The 20,879-nt window shown below is 38.1% G+C and overlaps 1 protein-coding gene across 2 annotated transcripts in view; it reads left to right on the forward strand.

The window, feature by feature from the left end:
- The window catches only part of Gab2 (GRB2 associated binding protein 2), a 181,312-nt gene that overhangs the window by 51,179 nt on the left and 109,254 nt on the right, over positions 1-20,879 (forward strand). The window contains exon 1 of one of the 2 annotated variants that reach the window (XM_076846584.2): positions 12,483-12,536. The exons of the other annotated variant lie outside the window; for it this stretch is intronic. Coding sequence (XP_076702699.2) covers positions 12,516-12,536 — 21 coding nt within the window. The 5' untranslated portion in view covers positions 12,483-12,515. Of the gene's footprint in view, positions 1-12,482; positions 12,537-20,879 lie in introns of those variants that run through there. 2 annotated transcript variants of the gene reach the window in all.

The raw sequence follows: 20,879 nt of genomic DNA on the forward strand, positions 1-20,879 counted from the left end.
ACTACAACTAAAAAAAGTATTTTAAAAAATCTTCTCTGATGTTTTCAGGAAAAAGGAGATAGAATTTTTCAAATTTGAATCTATTCCAGAAATGAGGAACGTTTTTTACCTTTGAGGTATGAATATCACTTAGTATCATAATTTTGTGGGGGGAGAGGAGTAGCAAGGATTGAATCCAGGAATGCTTAAGCACTGAGTCATATCCCTCCCCGCTCCTCTTTCTAATTTTTTATTTTGAGACAGGATTTCACTAAGTTGCCTAAGGCCTTGCTAAGCTGCTGCTGAGGCTGACTTTAAACTTGTGATCTTCCTGCCTCAGCCTCCTGAGCCACAGAGATTACAGTTACAGGTGTGCACCACTGTGCCCAGACCATAATTTTCATATATACCTTTCTCTTTTTTTTTTTAGAGAGAGAGAGACAGACAGACAGAGAGAGGGAGAATTTTTTAATATTTATTTTTCAGTTTTCGGCAGACACAACATCTTTATTCTATTTTATGTGGTGCTGAGGAACGAACCCAGCGCCCTGCGCATGCCATGCGAGTGCGTTACCGCTTGAGCCACATCCCCAGCCCATACCACTCTCTCTTGCTAGATGGTACATTCGCTGGGTTCAGGGACCTATCTTGTAATAATTTGTATCCTTAGGAATGGCTTGCTTAAATATTCCTTAAATAGTTGAAAGAATTTTGTAATTATTATGAAAAAGAACTTTGTGAATAAAGGCAGGGAGATATTAATGAATATGTTTGGTAGAAGATCCGAGATGATTCATTTAATTTCCTTCATCAACTTTATTTTCCCTGTACCCCCATTCTAATTGTATTCTGTTTACCATGAAGGCCATAGAAGGTTTGGGTATTACTTAGTATTTTGTTTTTTGTTTTTGGCACTGGACTTTAAACCCAGGGGTACTTTACCACTGAGCTATATCCCTAACCTTTTTTTTTTTTTTAAATATTTCTTTAGTTGTTGGTGGACCTTTATTTTACTTAGTTATATGTAGTGCTGAGAATCAAACCCACACATGCTAGGCAAGCACTCTTCCTCTGAGCTACAACCCAGCCCCTCTCCAACTCTTTTATTTCTTATTTTGAGACAGGTTCTCACTACATTGCTTAGGGCCTCCCTAATCCTTTGAAGCTGACCTCAAACTTATGATCCTTCTGCCTCAGCTTCCTAAGTCACTGCAATTACAGGCCATGGGTTTTTAATAAACCTTATCCCTGCTTTTCAGTAGCAGAATAAACTAACTCCTCCTTCCTCACTGTGAGCATACTCTATGTCAGTATTCATCCTATTATATTAGTGATTTTATCTCCTACACTAGACTGTGATTTCTACATCAGTTAGAAACCCGGGTGGCTTGTTTTGGTGTATCTAAGAGCTAATATTTGTGTTATAAAATTTGTGTGCCAACTCTGTGTAAGCATTCTTCTAGAAACTCAGTAAATGTTTGAGTTTAATTGAGTTTGTTAGGAGTTGTATTAACACTCGACATCACAGTACAGTTTATAGAACATTTGTATATTTATCATCTCATATGATCTTGAAATCAACTCCTGAGAGCTGCAAATGAGAAAATCAAAGTGCAGAGTCCGGAGGCAGTTAATGGCTGAACACCCAATCTGGGTTCTCACTAAGTTGTGATGTCCAGAGAGAGAGGAGTAGATTGTGGAGGATTTGTCATTGTTGGCTGAGGAATTTGGACCTGTGTGTTGAAACAAGGAGAGAAAGGGAAATGTTTTTTGATGAGTTATTTTTGGATTAATCTTTTAAGATTCAAGGCCTGGTCCCTCAACCTTGAGGACAATAGCATTCCTTAGGGGAGTGACAAGGATGGTGGGTAGTATGATTAGTTTGCTTGCCTCACCCAGATTCCATTCCTTCCTCCCAGAATTTTCCCTGTTTCCACCCAGCTCTGCAGTAACAATCAATGTTGATCAGTAGCTGTATTTTATTTTTTGGATCAAGTAATATCCCTGTCCTCTTGTCTTACTCTTTATGGCTTTGGATAGGAGTCTTTTAATTGCTGTTGACTGAAGAACTGGAGGCCGGCCCCTGCATGCCTGGAATGCCAGGGGCTTTGTTAGTTGAGGAAGGCACTGCATTAGCACTGCCCTCTAAATCCCAGAGCAGGTGGAGAAAATCTAATTAGCATTTAGCACTCCAAGATCCCTTGGGGAATTTCTGATAAAGAGGAGGTCAGTGTATAGGAGAAGGAACAATGATAGAGAGGCTTACATTCTGACATGGTTAGGTAATCAGATGAGCTATATTCTGATCTCTGATCTATCAGTGGCTCTTTGACCACTGGTGAGTCCCTCTACTTATCAGATTTCATTTTTCTCTTCTGTGCCTAGTCCTTTGCTAAACCTCTCTTCCAAAATAAATATTTGTTTTGTGAGAGTGGAAAAGACTTCAGATCATCAAGGCTCTGTCACCTGGGAAGACTTTCCTAACATTCACATTTCAAATCTTACTCTAGAAATACAGTAAATATGTATAATGTGGGAAAGATTTTTCACAAATTTTTTTTAACTTTATTTTATTTATGTGGTGCTGAAGATCAAACTCAGTGCCTCATGCATGCCAGGTGAGCGCTCTGCCTCTGAGCCACAGCTTCAACCCCTCCACAAAAATTTTATAAAGTCTTTGATATATGCTTTTTGAAGATTCCAAGGAAGCCTAGCACAATGTTTGCTCCACATGTAGTAGTTGATCAACAATGTGTTTGGAGGGGGCTTTTCCTGGGCTGAGGACCTAGAGGTGAAATTCCAGTCTGGAAAAGCCTATTATAATGATCATAAACAATAAGCATTTTACAAAATGGAGTTCAAGAGCTATTAGTGAGTGGTGAAGTTAATGGTAATGAATTACTACCAGCATTTTAAATGGAATAGAACAAAAAGAATGAATTGTATCCACTCCGAGTATCTCATATAGGTATTGTGCTACAATTTAAAGAGCATTTGTGGGTTGGATTGTGATCAGAGGCCTTTGATCTAGATAGGGATCTATATTGGAATAAAGAAGGTTCTGGGGAGAAGGAGTGTTGAGAAATAGGAAGGAAAAGACACTAGGGAATATAGGTTCTGTTCTTTACTCAAGCTGTTGGGTTTTTTTTTTTTTTTTTTTTTTTTTTGTTTTTTAAAGAGAGAGAGAGAATTTTAATATTTATTTTTTAGTTTTCGGCAGACACAACATCTTTATTTGTATGTGGTACTGAGGATCGAACCCGGGCTGCACGCGTGCCAGGCGAGCGCGCTACCGCTTGAGCCACATCCCCAGCCCCAACAAGCAAGCACATTTTCTCCTGAAACTTACAGTCTTCTTTCTTATTGCCCTGCATCCCTTTGTCTGACTTCACCCCCAGAATATGCACTAAGATGTTCCTCAGAGATCCTACCTGATTCTGGCCTACAGTGGGTGCTTATAAATATGTTATAGTTAAGAACCTTTCCTGTAGATCTCCAGGTACTTTGTCTAGGTTCCTTTACCTACTATTGCATTCAAACCCTCTGTTTATAGGTGGTGGTGGTTTTTCCAGTTACTAGGGATCGAACCCAGGGGTACTTCATCACTGAGCTACATCCTCAGCCATTTTTGAGTTTTATTTTGAGTCAGGGTCTTGCCAAGTTTCAAAGCTGGCCTTGAATCTGTGATCTTCCTGCCTTACCCTCCTCCTGGAGTCCCTGGGATGCACCATGGGTATGCATTATAGGCATGCACTATTGTGCCTGTTTATAGTTGTTGGGTTTTTTTTTTTTTGGTTTTTTTTTTTTAATGTATGTTTCTTCTAGTAGGTTGTTAGCCCCTGAAAGCAGACACCTATTCATCTGTATATGCTCAGTAAACAATGCCTGTTACACAATAGGTGCTTCTTAAATTTTGGAGTAAATAAGTTTTCTTAAAAGGAGTGTATAATGTATGATTCAATAAAGCACTTGTTGAGATTTACTATACCAGGCATTGTGGTAGGTGTGTGGCTAGATGCAAATATGTGTAAGAAACAGTATCTTCTCTTGAAGAGATTAAGAAAATCAAGCATAAGCACATAGAGTTTCTGACAAAGCCATTAGTCTCAGTGTCTAGCTGTATGGTTGCTTATGCAGTCCTTGTGTAACTTCCCATTTCTGTGTTTGTGAGTATTACTCACCAGAACCAGACAGGAAGCATGTCTCTCCCATCTGATGAATTTTCTCAGGAATTAAGTAACAAAAACAAAAAGAAAAAAGAAAAACATTTCTGATCTGGTGATCTAGGAGTTCTAAGGAAGGTTAATTTGAAGTTTCTTCTGTCTCATTCTTATATCAGTTACTAAGAGATTGTTTAAAACCTTCCATTATTATAATGGACTTGTCAGTTTGTACTTGCAGTGAGCAATTATTGCATTAGAGATTTTTTTGGCTGTTTTATTAGGTGCATATACTTTCAGAATTACATATCTGCCTGGACCTTTGAACCATGTGTCTTTGTACCCTGACCCTTTTTACCTTTTAGTCTTTACATCTTTTTTATTTGATTGTCACATAGATAAAAGCAGCTTTCTTTTGAGTGGTATATGTATACCTCATACAGTTTTTTCCATCTTTCAACTTCAACCTACCTGTGCTGTGCTGTTAGATTTTAGGTGTATCTTTTAAAAACAGTATGTTGAAGGATTGTATTTTTGTTTAATCTGAGAGTCTCTCTTTAACTTGGGAGTTTGACTAATTCACAGGTATTACGGTTAACCCCGGGAGATTATCTTTTAATTGGTGAGTTTAACTGATTTATATTTATTGTGTTTATGGAGATATATGGACTTTTTTCAGCCATCTAGTATTGTACTTCCTGTGGTACTGAATTTGCTATTCTTTTTTTTCTTCTTCCTTGTCTTAGGCTAAGTGTTTTATTTTCCTTTCTCTCATTTTTTTTTTTTAAAGAGAGAGTGGGGTGGGGAGAGAGAGAGAGAGAATTTTTTAATATTTATTTTTTAGTTCTCGGCGGACACAACATCTTTCTTTGTATGTGGTGCTGAGGATCGAACCCGGGCCGCACGCACGCCAGGCGAGCGCGCTACCGCTTGAGCCACATCCCCAGCCCCCTCTCATTATTTTTTTTTTTTTTTTATGCCTCCACTAATTTGGAGATTATACTCTATGTTATTGGAGGTTATCCTAGATTTTTTGTTATGCATACTTGATATGGTTTAAATATATTTCCAAAAATTTATAAGTTGGAAACTTAATCCTCAATGCAATAATCATAAGGTCCCAACAGTAAGACCTTGAAGAGGCAATTAAGTCATGAGGACTCTGCCCTTATGAGTGGATTAATGTTGTTATTGTCAAAATGATTTTTGTTATAAGGGCAAGGTCAGCTGCTTTTTGTTTGCTCACATGTACTATCTTGCCCTCTGTCTTCTACCAAGGGATAATGCAGCAAGAAGGCCCTCACCAGATACAAGCCTCTTGACCTTGAGCTTACCAGCCTCCAGAACTGTAAAAAATGATCTTTTTTCTTTATAAATGACACACTCTCAGGTATTCTATTATGGCAGCACAAAATGGACTAAGACAATACTTAATAAAAATTTTAAATGTAATAGGAAATACATGCAGATGGCTTAAATATCAAATATTTGAGAAGTGTATTGTAAAAGGAGTCTCCTACCTCCTTCTGCTTAGTTCCAATCCCCAGGTATATGTGTATCTATAATATATATTAACCTATATATTCTGATACAGATTATAAATATAAAACCAACATGTATATGTTTTCTTTATTTTTAAATAGCTGAGTAGTATTTTATCAGTTGGTGGAAACATAACAAAAATCTATCTCCACCAGCCTTTCTTTAAGAGAGAAACCAGGGTCTCATTATATTGCCCAAATCTCTTGGGCTCAAGTGGTTTTCCTTCCTTAGCCACCTAAGAAGCTGGGACTTCAAGGATGTGTCTCTGTGCCCAGATAAATGGTTTTTTGGGTTTTTTTTTTTTTGTTTTTTTTTTTTTTTTGGTACCAAAGATTGAACTCAAGGGCACTTGACTACTGAGCCACATCCCCAGTCACATTTTGTATTTTATTTAGAAACAGGATCTCACTGAGTTTCTTAGCACCTCGCTTTTTGCTGAGGCTGGGTTTGAACTCTCGATCTTCCTGCCTTAGCCTCCCCAGCCACTGGGATTATAGGTGTGTACCACTGAGCAAGGCTTCCAGCTAAATGTTTCTAATGATAGACATTTACATTGTTTTCAAACTTGCTCTTTTAAAAACACCTGCAAAATGTACATATGTCATTGTGCACTGTGTTGGTTTATCTCTAGAATAAATTTCTAGGAGTTGCCTGGTTAAAGGATATATGTACTATTATAATTTTGACAGATTGTATGTAATTTTGCCACCTTGCCTTCCAAAGTTTGTAACTAGGACTTCTGCTGGCAACAGTGTGTGTGTTTTCCCATACTCTTGGCAGCGTAATTATCAAATTTCTGGATTTTTGCCAGTCTATTGAGTAAAATAGTATTTTAGAGTACTTTTAATTTGGAATTCTTTCATAAGTCAGCATTTATTATCTTTACACATGTTTAAATATCTGTTCATATCCTTAGCTCATTTTTCTACAGGGTTGATTGTATAATTATTGATTTGTAGAAGCTCTTTATGTAAGAGATTAGCCATTTATAATAGAAATTTCAAGTTTTAACAAAATATAAATTCTAATCCAGTTTATCATCCATTTCCTTGCTTTGCCTATAGGAACTTGGATGTGCATGCACGCATGAACATGTGTGTATGTGTTTCCACGCAAGATTTATAGACTTTTGTGTAGTCATTGTAATGACATCAGGTAATAGAAAGACTTTCCCACTCAGAGCTCATAAAAGAGCTTATAAAACTATGCAAATAATATAATAAAATGTAAATGTTTTATTATATTATTTGAATAATTTGATTTTATATTACATTTGAATTTCTTATCCATTTGGATAAGATTTCTTATCCATTGATTTATGATTAGAGGTATATATTCAACTGTCTCAGTATCATTTAAATCTCATATTTCAAATGCCATCTCAAATATTTTACCCATGGATTTGAGATCCCACCTCTACCATAATTTAAGTACTTAATGCATAAGTAACCATTTGTGGACTTATTATATTATTAAGTTCTATTGGTTGATCTATTTATGTATATATAACAATACACTTTAATTAATGAGGCTTTGTAGTGTGTTATCAGATGATTGAAGTAGTCTCCCCTTTTTGCTGTTCTTATTTTTCTATATGAATCTTAACAATTACTTTTTCTTATGTAAAGAAAATAAACCATGGAATTTTTATTACTAAGTTCAGGTTAAATTAAGAAATTTACTTAGAATGGAATTTTTTTTACTAGTATATATATTTTCTTCATTTGTATTGGTACTAGGGATTGAACCCTAGTGCTTAACTGAGCCACATCCCCAGACCTTTTTATTTTTTAGTTTGAGTCAGGGTCTCACTGATTTGCATAGAGTCTCACTTAGTTGCTGAGGTTGGCTTTGAACTTGTGATCCTCCTACATCAGCCTCCCAAATCACTGGGATTACAGGCAGGCACCATCACAACTGGTAGTACATATATTTTACCTTGACCTAAAATAATTTTTACTGTTTGTATTAATTTCCCATAGTTGCTGTGACAAATTGCCATAAACTTGTGCCTTGAAACAATGGAAATGAATCTCCCATGGTTCTGGAAGTCTGAAGTTCAAAATCAAGGTGTTGCAGGGCTGAGCTCCCTTAAAAGACTATAAGGGAGAACCTATTGCCACTTTTAGCTTCTAGTGGCTCTAAATGTTTCTTGGCTTCTGGCTACATCATTCTAGTCTCTGCCTCTTTGGTCATACTATCCTCCTCTGTGTATCTGTGTCTGTTTTCCCTCTTGTATAAGGACACATTGCATTTGAGACCCATGTGGATTATGCAAGTACCTGTAGCAGTCTGTTTTGTCTGAAAATGTCTGTTTTGCTTTTTTGTGTGTGTTTATTGCTGGGCATGAACCCAGGGTCTGTTGCATGCTAGGCAAGTGCTATACCACTAAGCCATACCCCTAGCCCTATTTTGCTTTCATTACTTAAAAGAGTTTCATTGGCTATACTCTGCATTGAAAGTTATTATTTTTTTTTCTTAGCACATTGAAAGTATTATCCTATGGTTTCTAGTTTTGCTACCGATATTGTGAAATCAGCTGATAATCCATCCAATCACCATTCTTTTGTACATGATCTCTTGTCTGTCTGATGTCTTTGGTAGTGTTCCATTTAATTACAATATGTAATTCATTTCCACTTATCCTGCTTGAGATTTTTTGAGCTTCCTGCATCTGAGGTTTGGTATTTTGTCAATGATTCTGAAGAATTCTCAGCTAAAGGCACTGAATGATACCTTTCTCCATCTACTTTTCTTCCCTAGGGCCTCACTAATTTGCTGAGACTAGTCTTAAACTTGCTATTCTCCTGTCTCAGCCTCCTGAGCTGCTGGGATTACAGGTGTATGCTGTTGCACCTGGTTCCATCCACTATTAATATTTTAATTCCTGAATTTCAGTTATAGGATTTTATAACTTAAAATGTTGTATATTAGACTTTCTTATTGTATTAGCCAAGTCTCTTAAACTCTCATATTTTTACAACATTCCTTAGTCATATTTTTTTTTTTTAGTTGTAGGTGGACACAATACCTTTATTTTATTTGTTCTTTTTTTTTAATGTCATGCCAGGGATTGAACTCAGTGCTAGGCCAAGCACTTTACCACTAAGCCACAACCCCAGCCCTCTTAGTCATATTTTATGAAGTTTCTTTGTATTATCCTTACCATCAACTATTCCATTAGCTGTATCTAATCTGCTGTTGAACCTGGCCATTGAGTTATTTTTTCCCCCATTATATTTCTTGTTTCTAAAGGTTCTTTTTGGTTTATTTTCAAATGTACTTGGTTATTTTTTATGCTCTCTTTGATAATTTTTTTCAGCCTCTCTTTTAAATCTTTTTTTTTTTTAAGAGAGATTGAGAGAGGAGAGAGAGAGAGAATTTTTTAATATTTATTTTTTAGTTATCGGCGGACACAACATCTTTGTACGTGGTGCTGAGAATCAAACCCGGGCCGCACGCATGCCAGGCGAGCGCGCTACCACTTGAGCCACATCCCCAGCCCTCTCTTAAATCTTAATACAGGTCTGGGAGTATAGTTCAGTGGTAGAGCACTTGGCTAGCATGCACAAGGCCTTAAATTCCCATAGCTGAAGTCTTTGAGCATCTGTTTTTTCTGGTTTTCCTAACTGTCACTTGTGTAGCTTATTTCAGTGTGTGTGCATTTTGTTCTGGTTTGGTTTTAGAGCATATGGTCCTTGGGACTTTATCTATAAAAATTATCTGAGGCCTGGGTTAAACAAGAATTCCATCAGAAAGGATCAGGGGTTGTTTTTTGTAGTTGCCTGGGTCATTACTATTTCTGTATTAACTTTTAGATTTTCAGTTGAGGCAACTTGGCTTTGCTCACAAACCTGCAATAGAGCCAGCTTTGGGCTACAGACTCTTAAGGAAGACATTTCTCTTCTTTATGGTCAGGGCAAACCGGTTTCCTCATGGTCCCTTTTAGTGTTATAAATTTATTCATGGTTTAACCCTACAATGATGGTAGAGTCCTTTAATATCCCAAGTTTATAAGGGGATTTTGTATAAGATTGTCTACTTTGGGTGGGCCCTTGGCTTTGTCTTCTCTTTCCCAGACTCCAAATAGTCATCACAGTTGTCAGTCACTGGCATTTCATTTCATTTCTTTTCTTTCTCCCTTCCTTTTGCAGTACTGTGAATTGAATTCAGGGGCACTCTGCCACTGAGCTACATCTCCAGCCCTTATTATCTTAGGACAGTGTCTTGCTAAGTTGCCTAGACCTGCCTCTAATTTGGGATGGTCCTGCCTCATCCTCCTGAGTAGCTGCAATAAAGGTGTGTGCCATTGCAACCAGCTTGTCACTGGTGTTTCTATGAAACTGTGGGGGAAAATAATTTTGGTGCTCTCTCTATTTTTAGGATTTCTGCTTTTGTTTAATGGTTTTATTGTGGCAGGTATACATAATATAACATTCACCATCTTAACCATTTTTAAGTGGAATTAAGTGAGGTTTATTTGTTGTGCAGCTGCCATTCCCATTCATCTTACAAAACTGAAACTCTGTACCCATGAAATAGATACCTATTACCCAATGATTCCCAACCCCCAGTAACCACTGTTCTACTTTCTATCTCTATGAGTTTGACTACTCTAGGTGCCTCATGTGAGTGGAATCATATATTTGTCCTTCTATGATTGGCTTGTTTCACTTCATATAGAGTCTTCACTGTTCATTCATGTTGTAATTTGTATCAGAATTCCATTCCATTTTAAGGCTGAATATATATATACACACACATACACATTACATCCATTGTGTTCATCCATTGATTGTCAGTATATTTGTGTACACTTGGGTTGGTTCCCTTTTTTTTCCACTTAATCATTATCTACAAATTCCTTACTTTCTTAATACTTCAGAACTATGTATTTTATTTATTATTTTGGGGGACGGGTACTAGGGATTGAACTCAAGGACACTCAACCACTGAGCCACATCCAGCCCTATTTTGTATTTTATTTAGAGACAGGGTCTCACTGAGTTGCCTAGCACCTTGCTGTTGCTGAGGCTGGCTTTGAACTTGCAATCTTCCTGCCTCAGCCTCCCAAACCGCTGGGATTACAGGCGTGCACCACCATGCCCAGTTAGAACTGTGCATTTTAAAAATTAATTTTAGCTTTTAAAATTAGTTTTCCTTGGGTGGGACATTCATGGTATCTAGACTACTTTATTGCTGGAAAGTAGAATCTTATACCGTCTATATGTGGACCAGAAGACAACTGGGAAGAACCAATTTTGATCTTCTTCCCTTTTGGTCACTAGAAAGGGAATATTCTGAGATATGGAATAATTAGTATATAGTTTTGTATGTTTCAATTCTTTCTCTGAAGCCTGTTAGGTAATATTTTTTTCCTTATGTATGAGAAAACCTTTAGAATATCACAAGAAAATGCATCTTTTTGGCATTGTTAGCATGTTGTTTGTATTAGCCTCTCTCCTACCCTCAAGTTCCCCAGTATCCCACAGAAGCATTTCAAACTTGTACAGAGGTATCAGAATCATACACTGCTTCATCTGCAAGAGTCAATTCTAAACTTCCCCCTGCACCATGGAGCCATAAAGATCCAGTGGCTGAGGTTAAGCAATTGACCAGGGTCACCTTGATTACCTCATTTCTATTCCAATATATCTTGCACTTCTACTTTTTCTCTTTGGGAGACTTCTTGTGATAATTTAGTGAATTCTGAGCTTGGTCTTTTGGAGAGATGCTAATGAGAATGATCTGACACTGATGGAGGCAAGAATCCTCATCTAATTGGAAAAGACCAACTAAAACTGGCCTTCCATATTTTACTTCACTCCTGTCTCTCCTGTTCGTGGGTCTTTTTAGATAATAGACTTTAGAACTTGTTGGAAAATCTCCTGTGGTCATATTGTCCAGTCCCAAATTCCTAACGGGACATCTTGGGATTTGCTACTGTTGTGGTTTGGATACTAAATGACCTCCAAAACTCATGTGTTAAAGGCTTGATCCCCAGCTGATAACACTATTGGGAGGTGGTGACAACTTTAGGAGGAGGGGCCTAGTTGGAGGAAGTTAGGTTACAGGGAATGTGCCCTTGAAGTATATATTGAGGCTCTAGTCTTACTCTTTCCTCTGCTTCCTGGCCATCATGAGGTGAACAACTTTGCCCCACCGTGTCCTCCCCACCATGATGCCCTGCCTCACTGCAGGCCCCCAAACAACAGAATCAGCGAGCATGGACTGAAACCATGAGCCAAACAGATCATTCTTCCTTTTAAGATGTTTATCTCGGATATTTTGTCACAACAACACAAAGCTGACTAACACAGCTACCCAGAAGCTTTGTTGTTCTTTATAAAACAACTTTATAGAAACAGAAACTTCTAAGCTGCAAATAATTTCTTCACTGTCATGTTACGTGTTCATAACAAAGCCAGAGATGCACCCAGACCTTCTGATTCCTGTTCCAGTGAAGGATTTTCATTATACTAATCCGTTAACTTCATTCCACGTCTTCAAGTAAGCTCCACCTTTGGTCTCTGTTTTAAACTTGTGAAATGTCCTAAAGGTGGCTTCTCTTTGAAAATAAGCCAGGACCTAGAGGGTTAATAGAAATCAAACAGCAAAGGGGAGCCCTTGTCTCCTCTCAACTGGGGAGCTGCTGAGCTGTTTCACTTGCTTGGCGTGTGTTCCATTATGGCAAAATGATGTAATTACCAGTAATGCTGCTGCTGCTTGAGTAGTGGTGGAGAGGCGGCATTAAGGAAAAGACTAGCCCCAGTTCTCTCCTAAGAGCCATTTCAGCCCACTTCAGTCTATTAGATTGAAGATGCTGGAAGGCGAATGGCTTTAGCAGAGGAAAAGGTCAGATTTAAAAGCTTTTCTGGGCTTGGTATTTATTGTTGCTTTTTTGACCTTCAGAAAAGTCCCCTGTGTGTTTGTCCTTGATTTTTGCCTTTCCCATTAGTGCTTGAAAGCTGCATCGCTGGCCAGACCCAGTCTTTAGCATGGATGATTTCCTATGGAGTGTTATTTGAGAAGGCGTAGCCTCCATCCAGATCACCAGTCCTGCTGCTTTTCACCACCATTGTAATGTCAAAAATCTGAAATATTCTTGAATATTTCAGTTTTAGTAATTCTGTTCCCTCCTCCCTCCCTTCCCCCACCCTCTTTCTCTCTCTCTCTGTCCCTCTCTCTCTTTCTCAAGCATGCTTAGATCTTAAATAATTTATGAGTTAGTATTTTAAAATACAGAAAAGTGAGAAATAGGATGGAGTGCCTGGGGAAATCACTTAACCTTCCCATGAACCTCTTCCAAAACATACAGCCTGCCACCTGATGATTAAAAGGAGGCAATCAATCACAGTGTCTGGAACACAGTAGGCCCTTCCAAAGATTTTCCTCTGTTAGGGGATAACCATCATTCTTTCAGTATTATCAAGCACCTGCTGGGCCCAAGGCATGAGCAAAGTTTGCTTATTTCAGTGGTTCTCAATCTGCCAGCCTTGGACCAGCAGCATCACATCACATGGGAACCTATTAAAAATACACATTCTTGGTCCCAAGCCTACTGAATCATAAATGCCAGTAGTGGGAGCCTCAGTCTGTATTGTATGTAGTCCTTTAGTGATTCTGTTGCACGCTCAAGTTTGAGAACCACTGACTTATTTTAGAGTTTAGTACCAGAACCTATTAGATAATGTAAGATTTAGAGCAGTACTGTCCAATAGTAACCACTAGTTTGGATGGTTATTTAAATTTTAATAAATTAAAACTAGGTAAAATGAAAGATTCAGTTTTTCAGTTGCATTGGCTACTTTACAAGTGTTCAAATAGATACATGTTCCTAATTGTAACTATTCTGGGTAGCACAGATATAAACATTTCTGTCATTACAGAGAATTCTGTTGCATAAAGCTGGGCTTAGAAAAGTGGGCCTCAAACTTTAGCACAAATCAGATCAACTAGAGGACTTCATACAATTTAGATTGCTAGACCACATCACAATTTCTGGTTCAGTAGCTCCTGGAGTGGGGCTGAAGAATTAACAAGCCCACAGATTCTCCTGCTGCTGATTCAGGGACCACAGATTGAAAACCATTGGTCTAAAATAAGGACTCTTGATCTGAAATTTGCAAACTTCCTAAAAATTGATGGCAAATAATATAAGTATCTATATATAGGCTAATAAAGTTTACAAAATATAAGACCGTAGTTTTAATCTGATTCTCAACTGAGTTAGCAGAAAAACCTTTTAATATAATTAACAAAAAATCTGACCAATAGTGAGTTGAAACACAAGGACATGTCTGTTCATTTAGCAGAGTAAGGGGCAGGAAGTTTGAGGGTTCTTTCAGCACCTTAAGCATGTTATAGGAAAACTAGGCACCTTCCTTCCCCAGAAAACCACTTATTTGTTTATTTATTTATTTTTCTGCTATAACTGGGTCACATGCCCACCTCTCTAGAACAGTCCTGGCCAAGGGAAATGGGATTTATGTAATTGCTTTAGACCAATTATGATTCAACCCCTCTGGCTGGAAGAGGGGTTTGCCTTCCCTGAGGCTCTGGATTATCACCAGTTCTTTGAACAAAATATTAATTTTATAACAGGGGTGAAGGGAGAAATAGCTGTTGGTCTCTCAGTGAGTGACCTCAAAGAAGTTAAGAGTGTCTGGTCTGCATCTCTTCAGCTCATGGCTTACTTTTAGCCTGCTTGGCAAGCAGAGCCCAGACTGTTGTGACATCCTGCTGGTCTCTCTCCTCTCTGTGCCTTGGACAGGTTCTGTGAAACCATTCTGACTATAATAGGGTGAGATGGGTGGGGTTTGAGAACTTGATCTATGCCTTGGGAATCAGCATCAAGTTGGCCCCCCTCTGGCAAAGCTCCCAATTCTAAAAGAAGCCCTTAGCTGGTTCCTTTTGACCAATTCTTTGCGAAAGTACAATGTCTTATGCTTTGATTCCTTGGTCTTTATACTTTGATCCATTGTTCTTTCCTGTCACCAGCCCTCTGAGAACTGGTCTTGAATTTTCAGGCCAACTGCTTGGATTCTGCTGTCGACTTCTGGGTCCTGGTCTACTTGCCTGGACCCCTGCTTGTTTCCTCCCACCAGTGTGCTTTATTGGAGACTTCACTTTTGCTAAGTAGGGAGATCATGTCTAAAAATGTATAATGTGAAAATCTTCCATGTGGAAATGGTAAATGAATCATTGGGAGTTATTGAGATCATTGAAGGAGAAGATGTGAGGAAAAAAGCTGAGAGCACCCACCAGAGCCTACTGAAGCAAGCTAACAGCTTGACCATCTAGGTTTTTATCTGTAAACTCCACAGTACTCTGAATCCCAGGCTGAGAGTCAACAAAATCAGTAGACCTAGTACTATTCCCTGTGGTCCTGAGAATCTGGAGAGGTGCCTGATCAAAGGGGTGGTGGCAGCTGAGCAGGGAGAGTTCTTAGTTTTTTGTCCCCTATTTCCCAGAGCTGGTCTACTTTTACTTGTAAGTTATGGATCTATACAAAACCTTGAATATAGAAATGATGGGTTCTACTTCTTCTTTTGAGAGAGAGAGGGAGAGTGTGTGAGCAGGCGCACCCCTGGCTAAATGATGTCCAGTGCTTCTTCTAAAATTGGCATTGAGCTAAGGCCTAGAATACAGGTACGAAGAAGCAATAGTAAGTGAAACAGAATGATAGGATTTTCCTATCTTATTTATTTATTTTCCCCACATTTTTATTGATGCATTACAATTGTACATAATGGTGGGATTTGTTGTTACTTATTTGCACATACATACATTATAACAATATAATTTGGCCAATATCATCTGCGATTTCCTATTTTAGAAGGAACTCTGACTCCCTTATTCTCTGCATGATTTTGAGCAGATGCTGGATACAGTACCCAATTGTTTGCAGCAAAAGTCTTGTAAGTCTGTTTCCTCTAAAAGCTAATCTTCTGCAACTTCCCTCCCCCCATTCTCCCAGTACAGAAGTGGACACAAGGGGGAATGTTTCGGTTCCCCTGTAGGGTTGTGTGTCTTTCTTTAACATCCTTGTTCAGAATGTCTAAGGAATTTTTATTTTCCAAAGTTTCTTACCAGAAACAATTTGGCAGAGCACAGTTTGGGGAGGAGGCTTTAGTTAAACGAACACAAAAGCACATGTCCCTGTGGTGAATTCTGAACACAAGTGAAGGGGGAGCAAAGGAGCTTTCATAAAATTGCAGTTCAGGCTAAATCAGGAATGGAAATGAGGAACAACCCAAAACACCACAATTTGCTTAGAGCACTTTATCCCTGACCCCAAATAGCACACACCAAGGATTGTGACAGAATGTCAGTGTATGCCTGTATATTTTTTTAAAGTTTTTATTTGGTATTATAATTTATAGTGAGATGTTGAAAAGCTCCCTGTTTTTATAATACCAATTTCAGAAACTGAAGCTTGGCTGTTGGGAAATAAACAGGCAGCATGGTGATTCTCAAAGAGGAAGTATATGAGAATTTTAAGGCTTAGGAAGAAGATTATTTTTGGTTAGAAATGGAGTGTCTTTGTTGAAAGTTCAAAAACATGATGAGGGCTGGAGTTGTGGCTCAGTGGTAGAGCACTTGCCTGGCATATGTGAGGCCCTGTGTTCGATCCTCAGCACCGTATATTAATAAATAAAGTAAAAGATCCATTAAAAATTTTTGGAAAAAAAATGATGAATCCAGCTTTGGAGGTTCTGAGAGGGAATGTGGCTTGCTCGAATCTCACAGATGATTGCACAGTCAATCCCAGAGCCCAGGTTTCTGCTCTCATCCACAGTGTTGGTCTTTCTTCTGAACAGATATCTGTACTCAGGGGATGAAATGGCCTCCAGAGCCTCATTTCCCAGAGTTCCCTGCTGGGGTCCAGTTTTCTGCAGTTCAAGCCATATTCTCCTTGATCTGTTAGCCTAGCTTCAGGGGAGATGGACTACAGCTGGTCTGAAATAAAAGACAGTAAATTTACTTAAACTTTCAGCATGAACCATTTGCCTAACTTTTTCCACTGTGATGAATGAAAATATAGACAACAGAATGTTTCACAAGACAGACAAAGAGAATAAGAATGAGCAGTGTGCAGTTTGGTTTTGCCTTTAAAAAGAAACACTTTACAGAACTTTTTTTTTTTTTTTTTTTTTTTTAAACCTCTGTCATCTGTGTTCCATTCGCCTGTTCAGCCAAGATATTTTGGCTTTTTGACTCTGGGAAACCAGTGGGTGGGTGAATTTGGAGGAGCCAAGAGTTAGCAAAATACCAGCAAATCCTGGAACCCATGAGGATTCTCCTTGGCCCCTTAAGCAGAGGTAAACCTTATCTCCTGCTCTCCCAGACTCCCTTGAGAAAGACTGCTAAAGCTCCTCTTCTTGAGAGGATCCCCAGACCTGATGAAGTTAATGTCCAGGAACTCTTCCTGTCCCTGTACCATCAGAAATGCCTCAAGCACTGTAGGAAATAACAGCATTGTCTTTAAGGTCCCCTGATCTGATTCCAGATCCATCATTGAGACCAGACCTACCATTTACCATTGCTGTGACTTTTGATGAGTTTTTAAAACCTCCTGAGCCTATTTCCTCAGTTAATCATACCTATCAATCATTAATCATGCCTATCTCATTATATGTTTATTAAGAAATAAATGAGATAGCATGTATGAACTGCCTAGCATGAGGGCTGGGTTGTGACTCAGTGGTAGAGTGCTTGCCTAGTATGTGTGAGGCACTGGGTTCAATCCTCAGCACCACATAAAAATAAATAAACATAAAATAAAGGTATTGTGTCTATCTACTAAGACATTTTTTTTAATCTTTAAGAAATATTTTTTAAAATAGTAAATTGCCTAGCATCTTGCTGAATTCTGTTTTGGTACTCAATAAATTGAAAGTTTTCATAATCCCACTCCTTTTTTCAACAATTCATGCAACTTTCTGTTTTTCTAGGGACCATGAGATCAGAGACAGTAGCAGAAGTGCCAAAGGGATTTACTTTAATTTTTTCTTATCAACTTCAAGGAGTAATGTATATATAATGATACAATAAACTACATCTGTTTAAATTTATAAGTCTGACAGATATCTGTACTCAGGGGATGAAATGGCCACTTCAGTGAAGATGCAGAAAGAACATTGGTACCATCCCCAAAATATTCCTTTTGCCCCTTTGCAGTCTGTCCCTTCCTTTACCCCCAGGCTCATGCTCACTATAAATTAGTTTTGCTCCAAATGAGTAGAATTATACAGCATGTACAATTTTTCTCTGGCTTCTTGCACTCAGAATAATGATTTTTACATGTGTCCCTGTTGTTACATGTATCCTTTTTATTACTGATTAGCATTCCATAGTGTGGATATGCCACCTGTTGGTGAACCTGCTCATATTGTAAGGGTTTGTTAAATTTTTTAAGAAACTGCCAAATTGTTTTCCAAACTATACTTAAACAAAGTTTTACTTTCCATCAATTGTATCTGTGGATTTTCCATTGCTCCACATTTTCATCAACACAAAGTACAGTAAGCTTTTTGAATTTTAGTCCTTCTAATGGGTTTATAGATAATGGCATTTATTGTGACTTTATTTTGCATTTCCCTAGTGTATAACAATATTGAAATAGCATCTTTTCATGTGATAACTGGCTTTTTATATATCTTCTTTTGTGTTATATTTGTTCAAACCTTGTGCTCATTTTTAATATTATGTAGTTTATATTCATGTTACTGAGTTTTAAGAGTTTTCTATATGGTCTGGATAATAGTTCTTTGTAAGACAGAAATACAAGGCAGTTTTCTTCCAGTGTGTTGCAATGTGGACATTTTCTCCCCATCTGTGGCATGTCTTTTCATGTTCTTATTACCAACTGACAAGTAAAAAGTTTGAGTTTTGATGAGATCTGTTTTAAAATTTTTGTGTGTGTGATTTATATTTTTCATTTACTTCAAGGTCATGAAGATCTTGCTCCTGTATTTTCTTCTGGGAGTTTTTAGTTTTAGCTTTTACATTTACATCTATACATTTACATCTACATTCAAGTTAATTTTTGTATATTGTGAGGCAAAGGTTAATATGGGAATTATCTTTTGAGTGTCTATTATTGTATAAGGAACTGGGTTTTGTTTTTTGTTTTGTACTGCAGATTGAACCCAGGGCTGCTTAACCACTGAGCCACATCCCAAGTCCTTTTTATCTTTTATTTTGAGATGGGATCTTGCTAAATTGCTAAGACTAGCCTCAAATTATCAATCCTCTTGCTTCATTCTCCTGAGTTACTGGGATTACAGGTGTGCACCATACTCAGCTATATCAGAAACTTCATTTAGTTTTCAAGAAATAAGTATTCTAAGGTAGGTAGTGATTATGCCCCTTTTAATGATAAAGAAAACAAGTCTCATATTAACTTGCTCAAATCATACAATTAGGATTCAAACCCATGGTTTCCCAATCCAAAGCCCAGGTTCTTCCTACCTATTATGTGGGCACTGTGTTTCCAACATTCAGTTTGGTTCTCTATGGGGGAAAAAAAATCCAGCTATGCCTTATAAGGAGGAGATAGAACTGAGATGGCATTGGTGCTCTGAAGACATTCATATCCCCAAGCCTAACCTTATGCCATTAGTCATGGTGAGAGTGAGGGCCAGGGTTCCCATGTCAGTTAATTTGCTCAAGTGTGTATCTCAGAAGCTACGAATATAACTTTTTTTGGCACTCTCTTGATAAGGGACTTATTCTAAGTTCTTTTTCCATTTTATAGCTGGTCTATCAGAAACATGAATTTAAATGCCTGGCCACACAGATAGTTAGTTAATCCTTAGAGCATCCAGCTGGATGACTGACTCCCACTATGTTTATGTGAGTTTTTATTTTTGGAAAACAAATAATGAGTCAGTCTCCCTCCCTCCCCCCTCCCTCCTTCCCCCTTTCTCACCCCTCCTTCTGGATTCTCTTAGATGCTGTGGTCATACTAGGTAAATAGTCTTTTCCATAAAATTTCCCCTGAACCATGCCAGAATCAAGGGGTCCCCTGCATTCTGATACTTAGGTTACCTCTTTAAAGAGAAAAGTCTTTTTTGTCATCTTGAAAGTGTCTCTGCAGCTCACTTAACAGAAAATATTTTTTTTCTTTAACCCTGCCTCCTGCAACACACAATGGAGAGGGTAAAAATGGAACCACCAGTACCTCTCTATTCCACTCCCTTCTTCTTCCTTTTTCCTGTCAGGCATTGTGGTATAGGGGAAGGGTGCGGGGCCCTAAAGTGAAAAGAACCCAGGTTTGACTCCAGCTCCAGTGTTTATATAGCTAGCAGATCACTCAATCTCTATGACGTTCAACTTCCTCATCTGTAAAATGGGAATAACAGTTACTTTGTGGGTTTGTTATAGAGTGTTTATACAATGTCTGGCACCTGGATACGCTATATTATTTCTTGCTGTTTTATTAGATCTCTTTCTGGGGAATAAGGATATGGGATACTCATAAAAAGTCTGAATAAGGGGCCGTTTGAATCTTATAAAGGATATTTTTTGAGTACAGAGCTCTTCTTTCGGCACCTCAGCAGATATACTGCTTTGTCTTTGGCTGGTCTGGTCAGTCAAATTTCAAAGCCCAGCCTTTGTCTGTGAAGCATTATAGTCATTCTGCCTATTATTTTCTTTGTAGCTGCCAACTAGATTGTCCTAGGTCTCTGGGAGCAAACTCTAACATCTAGCAATTATTTGCTTCCCTTTTGCCTACTAAGGATTCTATGGACTTCAACATTTTCAAACCTATTTATAGGCCTTCCTACATCATCCACATAGCCTTGAGAATCTGAATCTGGATATTCAATGAAATTTGGTTACAAAAGATGTAGAACAGAGATAGGACCAGCAACAAGCACTTATACTTTACTCTTCCTTATACCACTTTTTTTTCCCCAACTAGATTCTCAAACATCTTTTGGATTGCCTCTCTGAAGCCTGGTGACTACTTAATTCTAACCTTAATCTCTCCTAACACATAAGTATAGCTCAAATTTTATTCTATTTTCCCAGCCTTCATATTTTTTGTTTTCTTTGGGGTTTCTAATTGCCTTTTTTTTTCCTAATGAAGAAAGATGCATCGCCAAGGTCATTTATCTTCATAATCATCCCATTGGTTATAGGGAAATGACTTACATCTTGACACATTCTTCTCTAAGTTCATAAAAC

The sequence above is a fragment of the Callospermophilus lateralis genome, chromosome 2, assembly GCF_048772815.1.
Source record: "Callospermophilus lateralis isolate mCalLat2 chromosome 2, mCalLat2.hap1, whole genome shotgun sequence".
NCBI lineage: Eukaryota > Metazoa > Chordata > Mammalia > Rodentia > Sciuridae > Callospermophilus > Callospermophilus lateralis.